At 47.5% G+C, this 14,230-nt stretch overlaps 1 protein-coding gene across 1 annotated transcript in view; it reads right to left on the reverse strand.

Moving 5' to 3' along the window:
• Nucleotides 1–14,230, reverse strand: part of MDGA1 (MAM domain containing glycosylphosphatidylinositol anchor 1) — a 142,736-nt gene that overhangs the window by 28,640 nt on the left and 99,866 nt on the right. The window contains exon 11 of the mRNA XM_053974235.1: nt 707–884. Coding sequence (XP_053830210.1) covers nt 707–884 — 178 coding nt within the window. The remainder of the gene's footprint in view (nt 1–706; nt 885–14,230) is intronic.

Here is a 14,230-nt window from a genome sequence, read left to right on the forward strand (position 1 = left end):
TAAGAGGGACATCAAAGCAATTTGATGCACTGTGCATGCTGGGGACACCGGACACGCTGTCAGTCCATGGGGCAAGCAAACCTAACAGGAAAAGGATCCGTACTTTCTGCTGAAATAGAGGGTCCAAACTCCTGTTGCAGAATAAAGGAATCATAGAGTTGTGGGAATAGAGAGAGCTGTGAGCTGTTGGATGATGGGAAGAGAAGTATGGTCAATGTATACCAATGAGATAATCTGGGATTCAAGGTATTGGACAGAGCTACAGCTTTAGGAGTGGCTAGTTAGGACAGGAATCATGCATTCAGCTCTGGAAATAACAAGTCTCCTCAAATTCTCTTACTTTTATGGGCGTGTGGCTAATACACAGCATCCAGTGGTTATCTTGTATTATAAGCCACTGTACCACAGGGAGTTGCAGCATGGCCTGACTGGGGTTTTGGGGATCTCCTGCCCACAGGGTGCAGAGTGCGAGTCAGAGCTGCTGAGTGAAGGATGAGTGGAGACTGACCTTCAGAGATCTCTAGTGCTCTGCATTGATGGCAGCATCCAAAATACAGTAGAATGTGATAGCGCTGTGCCATCAGAACTCCTCCCAGCACAGAGACCCACCCAAGGGTCACAGAAGAACACCTCTCTGCATGCCCACATCCCCAGGCCTGAGGCTCGGACCCGCTCTTGTAGGCAGGACCAAGGAGGAGACACCTACGTTCCATGTACTGGATGACGCGGGCAGCCATATCTCCAGCCCCAAAGCTGGTGATGGGCGTCAGGCGAACTTCGTAGCTCTGAGGCACTTTCAGGTTGGGTAAGATGTGCTCCAGCAACAGGCCTTTCTCCATTTTCTTCACAGGAATGAAGGTTTGGATGGTGTTTCTCTGAGACAGCTGCACAGAGAAAGAACCCATAGTATTATGAAAATCCTGAAACTGAAAACCTGGGAATCGTATCCATCATCTAACACCCTATTCCTCCTCTTTCTATACAGATCTACACCCGGTTGCTCCATGAGATCTTCATGCAGTATTGGTTTAAAAATTGCCATCCCTCGTATAGAACAGCAATCGGGAGCCTGAGTTCTCCCTGAAGGGAAGTCTTGGCATCCTCCAAGGGAGGGACTGTAGGGACAATTTGAACTACAGGTCCTGAAGCAACTTTGTGTCAGAAGCAGTAGTTTCAGGAGGGAGAAAATGAATGCAATTCACCCGTTAGTGCACTCAGGTCCTGTGCAAACACAGCATGGCATTGCACCAAGATATCCTTCAATTCACAATCACTGCTGTGGAATTCATTCATTTGCTGCCTGGGCCATGTGGCACTTCATTTGGTGTCTCACTACTACCAAGCAATCTACTACCATACTTCCTCAGAAACCTTCCATAGGGCCCATCCTTGGACTGCCTCCACAGAGCAGAGCAAGGGGTCTATTTCAAGTTTATGGTTCTCTGCGGTCACTCACAAGCTCCTTCTTCTCTGATTCCCATTGGAAGGGGCTGAATTATGTTAGCTGAACCATACCAGCTAAACACTGTTCAGTTTGCTAAGGCAGCAGGGAAGTTTCAAGAAAACAACGGGGAAAATATCGTTATCAAAATCACCACCACTAAAAATGATGAATTACATGTCAGTGAAACTTCCCTGCCATGGTCATGCTTGCTTGGCTGGGAAAGAACAAGAACGAGGATTGCGTTGTGAAGATACAATTTCCTGCCTGTCGCTGTGCAGTGCCTGGATCCTTGTGGCAAGATATGTTACTGGGGATGCTGGTGCTGGTAAAAAGACCATTGGCAGGACTTTCAATAGTCCAGTGTTAACTAAGCTTTCCCTTGCCTCTGATATATCCTCTAGGCTGAAGTTTTCATCGCAAAGGCAGTTCTGTTCATCTCAGTGTTCATCATTAACTCTGAAGTTGCAGGATTACTGGAACTGGGATGCATGGAGGAAGGTTTACAGCAAAAATCTGTCAGTGGGGCAAGAAGATGGAGTGAGGGCACAGGAGAAGTGAAGGCCACTATCAAAGCATGGCAGGGGGCAATGCTGATGTGGTGCTTAGTAAAAACAAGTACATGCAGTCCCTCCTCTGCCTGTCTCCAGCTCTCACGTACGTAACTCTAGGTTCAAACCCAGAAGCAATGGCTGCCACTGTACAGCTTTCTGTGCCAAAGCCCCATTCATTTCCAACACAGTCAGGACCCACTCCTTGATCTGCCCACAGTTTGGATGCTGGTCCCAAGTGAAGGGGCAGGGACTGGTCCCTGGGGACCTGTGGTTGCATGTGGTTCTCACAGTGAAAAACAATTCTGCACCTGCCTTACAGATTGCACCTAAAGGAGACCTTTGTACCTGCACACATCAAGGTGTAAGTGCTTGAGGAACTACTTGCTGCACTCTCCTCCTCCTCCCCCGTCAAGATGGAGTAGAGAGCTGGGAGCTGTTCTGGTGCCTTCCCCCAACTTGATGCCGCCCTACAAGGTACCTGGGAGCAGTCCTAGTGGCCAGGAGCAGAGCAGTGGTTCCCAGAGGCACAGGATGCTGCCAGGATCTGTTCATATCAACAACGCCCACCTGCACACATGCCAGCTGGGTTCTGACCCAGCTGGCATTCCTACCTGCTCAGCCCTCCCATCTGCCAGCCCTCCACACCATTGCTCTGGCCAAGCAGTGGCAGAGCTGGCTCCCAGGGGCAGGGACTTAAGCTAAGCTCATTAGCACCAGACCCCCAATTATCAGGGGGAAGAGGAGCAGTCAGAAGCCAGAAGCAGAAGGCTGGAGTGGTATAGCTCCTAGCATGGGGCTTTTTGGGGAGCAGAGTGTGACTAGGAGGGCTAGCAGCAGCTCCTCCCTGCAGGCTGCCATTTGCTGGGGTGTTGGGAAGGCAGCCAGCAAACAGGAGGAGGTCAGGAGCCATTTCCCTTGTCTAGACATAACCTTTAGAAGAGAAACAAAATGGAGAGTCAGAGAGAAGCTTGAGGGTGAGATTCAGACAGTATAAATTCCACCTCACCTGGGAGTTAGGTGGAATTTGGGTATCTAAACCTTCTGGGAGCAAGGTCAAATCACATACTCTCCCGCATTATCTAATCCAGGACAAAATGAGAAATAAACCTCCAGTCTGGACTGCAAAGCTCTGGATCCCCTTGTTGAGTCTATCCTCAGGGACTTGTGTAACCAAGCAAATAACTGGCTGCCACCCAGGTTTGGCTGCAAAACAGAAATAATTAAAGGTACATATGCTTCATATGGATTGCAACCTCCCTACTTTCTAGAAGAGACCTGGATCACTAGGCAATGGGAAAGGTACAGCCAAGGCTCAGCATGTATCTCCTCCTGGTGCTCAGAGGTAAAGTTTTAAGAGGTCTTTTCCCTCCACCAAATATTTTGTAGCAATATCTTCTCCCAGTGCATGTCCTGTCTCTATCCAATATGCAACTTGGACTGATAAAGAAACTGGCTGCCAGCAAGACTGCCCTCTGCACATCTTTACTACAGTCTCTAGAGTCCTGGCATCACAACAGAACTGGCCCTGGATGTCTTTGGAAAGACTGGCTTCACTGTGAAAAGCAGCATGGACCCTGAGCTAGCTGCAGCTGTCAGTAGAAAGAGCCAGGTGTGCTGCCAGCACAGTTTAAAGGGCATGAAATTAGTGCAAGGGAGAAAAGGGGGCTGCTGCAGCCAGCTGCTTGCTGTGTGCATGTGGAACAGGTGCTGGCTTGCAGTCACTAGCACAGGTCCAGCAGACAGAGAAATAAAGGCCAAAGTCTGCTTCTGCAGCCCCCTCCTTAAACCTGCTTTTTGTCCCTGATTGCCAGCAGCAGGTCTGTGCCCAGCTGCATGCACCAGTCCATTAGGAACCCATTTTTCAATCCATTTCAATTGCCAGCTGTTTCCTTTTCTCCTGCTCCATGTGTTCTCATGCTATCCTGGTATCTTCTTCCTTGCACCCCCTTCTCAGCATCTCTCCTCTGGATCACGGTGACCCCATGTTCCAGTTTAATATTGCTGCAGTGCAGTTAATAAAGCAGAGGCCGGTGCAGAGGACAGGGAAACAGTGGCCACCTTATTAGAGATGCTGAAGCCTCAGTGGAGGAGCTCATGCTACAAGCTCATTCATCACCAGGCTCAGGAAGCTGGCCCAGGGGCCAGAACAAGAGCACTGCGCAAAGCACAGACTCGCCTCTGCCGTTACCTCCTTCCATTCCCAATAATCTGAGGAAGGGGATGGGAAAGGAAAAAACCCAAACAAATCACAGTTCCTACCAGCTGGCTGTGAATGTTACACAGGCTGCAGAGGTGAGAATGTTCTTGTAGAATGGGTTTTCTAGAAACACCTTACAAAGGGGCAAAGTCAGCCCCATGTTGTTTGTGTGTATTCATGTGCATGTGTATGCAGCCTGTCCCTGTCCCTGTCCCTGTCCCTTTCCCTGTCACTGTAAGCAGTATTAGCGATCAGGGCAGAACTTACTCACATGCACTCAGCCACCAAACCTCTGGGAGCTGCAAACCAGGGCTGTCCTTTCTCATTTCTCACCATCACCTACCCTGTTGGTGGGCACTGTCTGCCCTTTCTCCTGTCACATCATTTGAGCCAGCTTGTGATGCTTGCAGAGTGCTTGTCCCACTGTAGCCAGCCAAGCTGGCCCACAGACCAGGAACACACACCAAGAGTCTCAGAGACAAAAGCAGGATACCACAGTACCCCTGCCCCTGCTTCCATTCCCAGCTGGGCCATTGTCATAGCAGAGGGCCCAAGGTATGGCACTGCCACACCTACATTTTTTGTTTATATAAACTATTAAAGGAAAAAAACAGGATGATGTTTTGAGACTCAGTGATGTTTATGCCAGATATGTACCAGCTAGAAGCCTTAATAAAGCTGAAGGATATTAATAAACACATCTGTCAAGAGTTACTGTTGTGGTTCTTCTCTACACCACCATGACAACGTACCTGTGCTGAGACTGGTGTGGCTTGTGAAGCCATGCATGTGGTCTCACAACTGCAAATTAATGCTTGTTTGAAAGGAGAAATTAGAAAGAAAATCTGTTTCATCACCAAGCCCCAAGGTATTTCTAACAAACAACATCTGGAAAAATGAACATTAAAATCATGTCGATCCCCCAACAAGCTGATCAGAGCAAAGGAACTGTTTTGCAGGCATCCACCTTCCCAGCATTACAATTCACTCCTGATGCTCTCTCTTTACTTGTCCCACTTCTTCAGCAACTTCTCAGCTCAGGGCACAAGCACTAGCTCTGCTTTCCAATATCTCCATTCAAATCCTTTCCACACATGCTTGCTCTTTCACTCTTTTTCTCAGCCTCATTCAAATTCCCCTGGCTTCTCCTTCCTGCAGAACAAAAGAGACAGGGATGGCTGCCTGCATTCCCACTCCAACCTCACTAACTGTAGATATGGGCTGTGAGGACAGCTCCCAGCTCCATCTGCAGCCTCTCCAGCCTCTCTGAAGGCAGAGGAGGCAGCAGATAAAGGCAGGCTGGTGTGGCACAGCAGCCTCGCAAGCAGGCTCCATCCCCCTGGCAGGCTCTTCCTTGCTCCCTGTGCAGCTCTGCACACCAGATAAATGCTGTTTCTGGCATGTGTGCAGGTGGAGTGTCCTAAGTTCCCCCAGTCTCCCCCTTCTCTCTCATCTGTGAGTGTCAGGACACTCTGGAGAGCAGACATCCACCGGACAAGTGCTGTGGAGAGCTTGGTAGTGCAGGAAGCACAGGTATCTCAAAAAGGTCTGAAAAGAAGCATGGGGAAATAATCTGGACAAAATAATCTTCAACTGCCTGTGCAGCTTGTGGGCTGCATTCTTCAAGCAACCAGAAATCAAGGTGGTCTTCAAAGCTCAGTGCCAAGCTGCCCAGTTTCTCAGCACACATAGACATCCCTGTTTAGCAAGGGGCCAGGAGAAGGTGAGAGTAGCAGAAGGGCACTTCTGACAGGCAATACCACTCAGGGTCTGACAGAGTCTCCCATTTGTACCATTTCAGCCTGTTTGCATTGAGTCTTGGCTTCCTTACATAGCTTTGTCCTAGAGTGCTGCAGGCATCATCTCTTATCAGATTTCCCCAGTGGCTTTGACTGTGATGACCTCATGCGAAAAAAGTCCAGCTAAGATATAACTGCTCCCTTCCTAAGGGAGTGTTGCTCACAAAGACCAGAAACAATCACACCACTGGCCTCACCATGATGGAACTGGCAGTGTCTGTGGCCTTAAACAGCCAGAAAAGATATTCCCAAGGTACTGGAAGGGGCTGAGATTGTTTATAGCACTGGTAACAGCTCCTGGGATGAACATGGGGCTCTGCAATGCCAAACCTCCTGCTACTTCCTCAGACATTCCCTGTCCCCAATTCCTGCCCTGACTGTGCCTCCAAAGCTACAGGATATGTGGCAGAGAGACAACCTCAAAGAGTTTAGAAGTCATGGATTTCTTAAAAAAAAAAAAAAAAAGATTACAGAATTTATGTGTGTTGGAGTTTATAGTACCAAAGATTGAAAGAAAATTATCCAATTCTCCATTGCTGGAGAATGAGAGCTCAGCATATAAGTTCCACGGGTAGAAGGAATTTCTTGGGAAAGAGGAATGAAAAATGCTCAGAAATAGGGTCAGAAGGGAGGTGGGGAGAGGGAATTTTAGGGAACTCTCTTGAACATGAGCCTCCAATATGTTTCACACAGCTGGAAAAATATGCCACAAATCTGGCCCAGCCCTTCCTTTCCCCTTCTTCCTATTCACTCTGACACACAGCAGTGAATTGAGATTGTGATCCTTGATGTCACCTTGGCACCACAGGGCAGAGCAGAGGAAGATGTCTTTGACATTCCTTTTGAACACCATGAATTGGATGCTTGATCTCTGCATTTTGGCAGAGGGATAAAACCCCTCTGCTCCCAGAGTTCAGAGAAGGGCAAAACATGGCTACAATCTAGGAGGCAGCAGGAGACGTACACTCCTGGCTGACAGGCTCCAGTCCCCTGTCAACAGAGGGGCTGCCTTTGCTTATTAATTTTATGTATGTATCACATCTTATCTTAAAAGTGGTTTGTTCCTTTTAGGCCTGCTCCTCCCCCTGGACATCTGTTCTGGAGCCTGACCGCCCTAATGTTCTCATTTCTAGACTGAATTTATTCACATGCAGCTTGCACCCAGTTATCTTGTGCCAGTAGTGTCCTTTAGTTTCAGTGGCTCTTTTCCCTCGCTGCTGCTTGACCCCCTGATGTTTTACAGACAGGAATCTCATCACCTCTCAGCCTTTGCTTTGCTGGGCTGAGCAGGCTGAGCACTCTGTGACTGCTTTTGTAATACAGACTCTCACTTTCCAGGATTGACTCTATAATGTTTTTCTGCATGATCTCACTTGCTGATTCAGTGGCCTGGCCTGCATATAGGATATAGTGGCACTTCTCTATCTTGCCCAGAAGTACCTCTAGTTTGATCTAGGAGTACATTTGCCCTTTCTCACGCTTGCATCTTATCAGCAGCTCCTTGAAGTCAATTCACTTGCTCACTGCATTCATCCTCCAAAGATGAGCTCCCAGACTGTAGCACCTTCTGCATCTATGACCCTGCCTTTGTATCACTGCATTTCATCCCACCAGAACCACTCTCAAATAGTTTTCTGTCTTTCAAATCTTGCTTCCAATCCTTCACCAAGATGGCATTGTCTTCCAGCCTGGTGTCAGCTGCACAAAATTTCAGGAGCACAATCCTAATAGGGGATTCTGAACTCTGGCTGGTATCAGCTGCAGGGAAGATGCCTGCCTACTCTGGAAAAACTATTTGGGTAAATTTTAGGTAGTGAAGAAATTTGATTTGGATATGAAGATAGTCATTGTGATGCTTCTTTATAATCTCTCATCAAACTTTCTCTGCCTGTCACATTGAATTAAAATACTTTCTTTGGTTAGTACTTAATCACCATCTTGGATGGAAATTATGTCAAGCATTAACTTCATCAATTAAAGGGTTAAGGTAAGTTTAAAGTTGGATTTATTTCATTTTACTTGCTTGATAACCATTACTCCTAAGGGGTTTCCAGAACAAATAATCACATTGCAAGCACAAAGCTGGCATTTCCCAGACAAGCACATTGGTGAACTGAAATTCATGCCTATGTTTTTCATCAGCCAAGCACACAGGCTCAGATCCTGGGATTAAGCAAGGATGGATGCCCAAACCAAATCCATTATTCAGTCTAAATGAGGAGTCCTGGAAGCTTTTTGTACTGAACTGTTCTTTATCAAGAGGTCCAGTTTCTCGGCTGAAATATTCCCAACTCCAGAGAGAGAAGCAACTGCAACCTTCAATGGCTTCTGAGGACAGCTGGAGCCATCAAGGCTGGAAGTCAGTCTCTCTCTCTTCTCCTGCACAGGCAATCAGCTGCCCATCCTCATTAGGTGCCAAGAGCAGCGGTTTATGGCTTCCTAGAGAAGCCAAATTGGTGCTGTCATGAATTACTGTAAGTGCTTGTTTCACACTCTTCAATAATGTCTTTCATTAGGATCTGATCAGAAAGCAATATGTATTTTATTAGCATATGTTCCCTGGTCTAAGGAAGAACAGACCTAGCCTTCACTCTGTCAGAGAGGCAGTCAAGCACAAGCCTTAACTGAGCCTCTCTTCTACTGTCTCACAGCCTTATTTTCAACACTGAGGGCACATGCAGTCTTTCTGTTTCAGACTGGAAGCTCTCTACTCTTAGTGCAAGTTCCTACCTGTACTGACTCTTGACTGTGCACAGCAGAGCCTGAGATCACCTCCCTGTCTATTGTATGGGCACGAGCTGGGTAAGAGACAATATTTCTCTTGTTCCTCTGCATCTCCCTCTTGCAAAGAGCAATGGTTCCAGACTCTTTTGAGCCTCACATCTGAAAATCAGCACTGCTCAATGCCTTACTGGATCCAACTTTATACCCACCCCTACATCAGTAAGCAGTCTCCTCTTCCACCATTTTCCTTGCACTGGACACACTGGCTGCTTGCAGCCAGACCCATGCGCGTGTCTATGCACTGTACTGTCAGCACTTCTGGCTCCAAGAAAAAAAAAAAAAAAAAAAAAATTTGGCTCTGCACAGGCCAAATCTGCCCAGCTGCAGTTAGGTTGAGTTCTGAGCCACTTTGCCTATAATATGGATGTAACTTGCAAGCAGGACATGCTCCACGAACAGGAGCTTCATTTCTTTGGTTCTCTACAGACCCTGGCAGAGCCCTCTGTTAGGGCACCTTCACCCTTGAAAACAACTAATAAAGGATGGGGCTGATGCTTCCTGAAGCAGAAATAGCCTTTTTTGTGACTCTGGACTTTCCAGTCTGGTACCTGTAATGAAGGTTTGTAGGTAAGTATCGTTCCAGAGCCTCTAGGCTGCCTATAAAGAAGAGGCAGAACAGCACAGCATATGCAGGGAGACCCATAAAGCCCTTCACATTGCTCCATGCTGCCTGCTTCATTTCTTTATGATACACAGCTAAAACATCCATCTAGTGCCTACTCCTTCCATTTGTGACTAGCTATGGGAGAGACTACATCTCTCTTCCAAACCCTTCCCCTTCACACACTCTTATCTCCAATGTGTTCTAGGAAGTGAGAGCCAGGGGAAAAAAGAAACAAAAACAAGAACAAAACTGAAAAAAGGAAACAGAAACTGAATAAAGAAGAGGTGGAATATAGGAAGGGCAGCAGGAAAATGCACAAAGGTCCACAAAGAAAAGATGGTGAAGCAGTGGGACTGACTACTAAAAATAACAGATGAGCAGAGTAAACAGGGGGAAGCCACATCACAGCCTATCAACAGGGACTTTCAGAAAGACTCAATACTAGCATGTACCCCTTGAAGCCACCAAAGGAGTGTGGATAAGAGATGCAGATGGATAAGACAGATAAGAGATGTGGAAAAAGGACTGTCTTTGATACCTGGCAAGCATTTTTCATTCTGTACTCAGCTTTGAAAACACAAGCCAAGAGCCTGCTGGATATGAACAAGGACAGTGGTGTGGAAACAACATCTGTATCCTGCAAAGCTGCTGTGAGAGGTCTATTGGTTTGGGGAATCTGATTATATCTTCTCTCACATTTTTCTTACCCAAAATGAACACTGAACAGTGGTGTTAGGAGCTAGAAAGACATGAGATTTTCCTTCTAGATGTGTTTTAAGATCATATGAGGCTTTCCAACAAGATTATTTGAATTGCTCTTCTCAGTCACTGTAACTGTTCTGAGCACAGCTAAAACTGGGACATGTGCTAGAAATATTCCCTTGTAGTAGGAAAGCTAAACAATATCCTGCTTTCCCTCTTGCCCAGTTAAGTACTTGAATAGCATTAGGAGCAGTCTTTCGAAAAATTAATGTTAAGACAAAATCTGTCTGCAAGGCACCTTATGAATGGCCAGACACCTTGTAGCACTACAGCTACCCTGTTTTGGGCAGGTTACCTTACGCTTTGGATCTGGCTGAGGCAGAGGGATTTTTCCCAACAGGAGCCCTCACAATGCTGTACTTTGTGTGGGTAGCTAGAAAGAACTTGATAACACACCAGTGTTTTGGCTACACAGCACCAGTGCTGTGTTTTTCCCACAGCACCGGTGCTGTCTCTCCAACACTCTCCCCTCACCAATAGGCTGGGGATGGGCAAGATCTTGGGAGGGGATGTCATATCCAGGACTGCTGATTCAAATTGACCAAAGGGATATGAAAATATGACTGTGACATTTGTCTTCCAGATCAACTGCTACATGTACTGAAGACCTGCTTCCCACAAAGTGACTGGACATTGCTTGCTTATGGGAAGTAGAGAATCAATTGTTTTCCTTTGCTTCTGCACATGGCCATAGTTGTTGGTTATTAAACAGACTTTATCTTGACCCATGTGGTTTTTTCAATCTTATTTTCTCTCCCCCTGTCCTGCTGAGGAGGGGAGAATGACAGAGCTGTTTGGTGGGCAACTGGCATCCTGCCAAGGTCAACCAACTACACTTTACTTACTTTAGATAATCACAGAAGAGAAATGACACCGTAAGACTGAAGCACAACTAATCTGCCACTGCTCATATTACTAATTTTCCCAACTAACTGATTGCAAATGACCTGTGGACTAGGGAAAACCAGCTCAGGAAAACCATGTATCATACTGAAGAGCAATTTGTGAATGCAAAAAGACAGAATTAATCAAACTAATTCAGTAGTTAAGCATCATTTGCTAAGCTCTTGTGGGCAAAGGGAAGAAGTCCCAGTTGGGGCATTGGAAACTGTTAAGACTACCAAAGGGGGAAACCTTATCCCATGGCTACCAGTCATTTCCACTGAAATCACACCTGATCCATCAGTGCTGGTCAGGCCTGTGCCAAGCTGTCCTGGCCACCCTTGTAGAAAACACTCTGATCCTCTGGCTGACAGAGCCAACAGCAGCCATGGCCAGGCAGACATCTCCACCTGCAGTGAGTAATGGCCAGGCAAAAACTCCCTTCCTTTGTGCTGGTGGAGGCTCTGCTGTTGTCAACTTAGCCAGCATAGAGTACAAACGTGAAACATGGAAAAAGCTCTTTGCTTCCACCCCCACCAAACATTCAGCTGTCCTGGGATCTTCCCTTGTAACAGAGGTGGAGAAGACCTTGTTCTAGCAGCATCTTCTGTGACAGAGTGCTAGAGATGAAAAAAGAGATGGCTCAATGAGCTATCAGCTGCAGTGACTGATGATGTGTCCCATTTCCAGGCAGCAGAGAGCACAGCTGAGGTAAAATCCTCCCGTCTTCACTCCCACATCCCCATGGCAAAGTCACTGCTTCACTTCCAGATCCCGCACAGCAATCTTATTAAGCTTCAAGGACTGCTTGTCCACCATTTGTTATTGATCAGCCAGCTCTCCTTCTACTGGCATGTAGCTGACACTCAGTCCCAAACCCCTCCTCCTCTGCAGTCTAGAAAGGCAGTGCCTCCTCTCCCCTCTCTTGTTTTCCCTGGCTTTGCATCATGATGGCTGTTCAAACCATCCACCAAGCACACCTCCCACTGGCACTGGCTTATTTCTGCATCCTTTTTCACCTCTTCCTAAGGGATGAATCCTGCCCAGCATCACGTAGGCCACTAGCACAACTGAATGCAATTGTCTTGAGAGCACAGATATAATCTGCCTATTCTCACTGCCTGAACAAAAGTTGAAATAAAAAAAAAAAAGAGCATCAGTAGGGAGATAGGATAGTTAGAGCTAAAAAAAGGACCTTTTTCCACTACAGAGGATGATTCTGCAGGTAGATGGAATTGTGTTGATTTGACATCCCATATGACAGCAGCCTGTGATCAAACATCAAACTGGCAGACAAGGTAGGCAAAAAAAGAAGAGAGGACTAGAGAAGCTTTCTGACAGATGTGACTTATAAGCCATCCTGTAACAGAAGGTCTGCTTTGAGATTCAGTGCTGGGCAAACATTGTGAAGCCAAGTGACTGGAGTCCCCAGTCCTAACACCAATGAGAGAGGACCAGCAGAGCCTGTATCAAGTGCAGTGATGAACAGAAATGGGGTGTGGTTTGTCACACCCTATGAGTATTTTGGTCTGCACAGCATCTCACATGCAGCCAAGGCCACCATGTGCTGCTTCAGGAAAAGCCACTCTCCTTTCCTGGTTGCAGCCACCTGTGACTGTGATGCTCTAGGTAAAGGGACTCGCACATCCCTGTTCCATGTGCCCTGTCTGTGTCCTACCCTGGACATCAAACTGTCCAATTAAGCACCCTGTCAGCTGGAGGACTTTTTGGTGGATGTGGCACCACATTCCCTTTTTCCGGGTGACACCAGCCCAGTGCATCACAGAGCACATTTTATCCCGAGCAGGATGGATACCTCCCTAGCTCAAAAGCTGCAACTCTTCTTTAAGCTTTCCATTTTCTAGTAGGAAAACTAGCATAGCCCTGACAGCTTTTTAGTCAAGTCCTAAACCAGATATCACCTCCTCAACTCTTGCAGTATCCCCCAGCTGAAAACCTCACTGCAATACTACTGTGGGAATGCACAGGATGGGGCCAGTGGGCCACAGTGCACCAGAGAGCCTTGGGATGAGGGCTATGGAAGCAACCTGGTCTGCAGCGGTTGCCTTGGCAATGGCAGCGTTGTGCTGTGGAGCCAGCAAAATGTCAGAGCCTTTGTAAAGCGAGTTCGGCCACCCTGAACTCTGCCTTGTGCAGAGCTGCCTCCTCACCAAGCCTTTGGTGTCCCATCCTTCTCCCTGCCTCGCTTCGATGTGCAGCCCCCAGGCAACCCCCAAGGTGCCAGCTGCTCGTTTTCCCGATCTTTGCCTGAAGCTGTGGTTGCATGTGCAGAAGAAAAGGAATTTTGTTCACTTCCCAGGATAGGTGCCTGGGCTGCTGCAAGAGCCACCACTGCTCAAGTACATCCCCTTTCTGCAGTCACAGCCTTTTCTAATCTGAGACCCAAAGGCATTCTCAAGCAAACATTTATGGGAAAGTGTGGGTGGGTGCACTGCTTGTTCATCCTCCCTTTCGTGCAGTACCACCCCTGCTCAGTGCATAGAGGGAGAGACCTCCCTGCCCTCGGAGGGGTGGTCGGTTCTGGGAGCTGATGAAGCCGAATACAGGCTGCAGTAGACAGACACTGCCGAAGTGGGCTCAGAGGAGAGAAAAAGAACAGCTCAGAGGCAGAAATGAAGTGATACAGATCCACAGTCCGTGGGCCTTGGCATAAAACCTCTCCTGCTGTGTTGGGATGGCCATCAGTGGAGTTAACAGTCATTAAATTCCTGCCAACGCCCCTGTCCTGTGTTCTGTTCCAACAGCTCTGTTATCTGTCACCTCCCCACATGGTATGCAGGCTTTCCACTGCTGCAGCTCTCATTAATGCTGCTCTGGCCGGCTGATGAGGCAAGTGGCAGCCGGCTCCCAAGCCAAGATGAGTTTTGTAGACAGCAGGGAATGTTTATCCAACATGGAGGGGATGAAAGCACAAACAAAGAGAGCCCATACAATCACTCAGGCATTGCACAGGGCCAGTCTCATTAGATGGTCTCCCTGACAGGAATTAATCTGAAGTGACAACCCGGGGAGTTAATTTAGCAAATGGGTCTGGGGCCTGGCCCCGTGCAAATTTCAGGGGTCTGTCTGGCAGATTCAGCCTGCTCTGAGGAGGGGAAAGCCAGGAATATATAAAGCTGGCCTAGTTCTGGCCTGAGCCTGTGTATGAGAAGGTACAGAGGAGACAGCAGCCTCAGGTTGCCTTGA

Source organism: Vidua macroura, chromosome 3 (genome assembly GCF_024509145.1).
Source record: "Vidua macroura isolate BioBank_ID:100142 chromosome 3, ASM2450914v1, whole genome shotgun sequence".
NCBI lineage: Eukaryota > Metazoa > Chordata > Aves > Passeriformes > Viduidae > Vidua > Vidua macroura.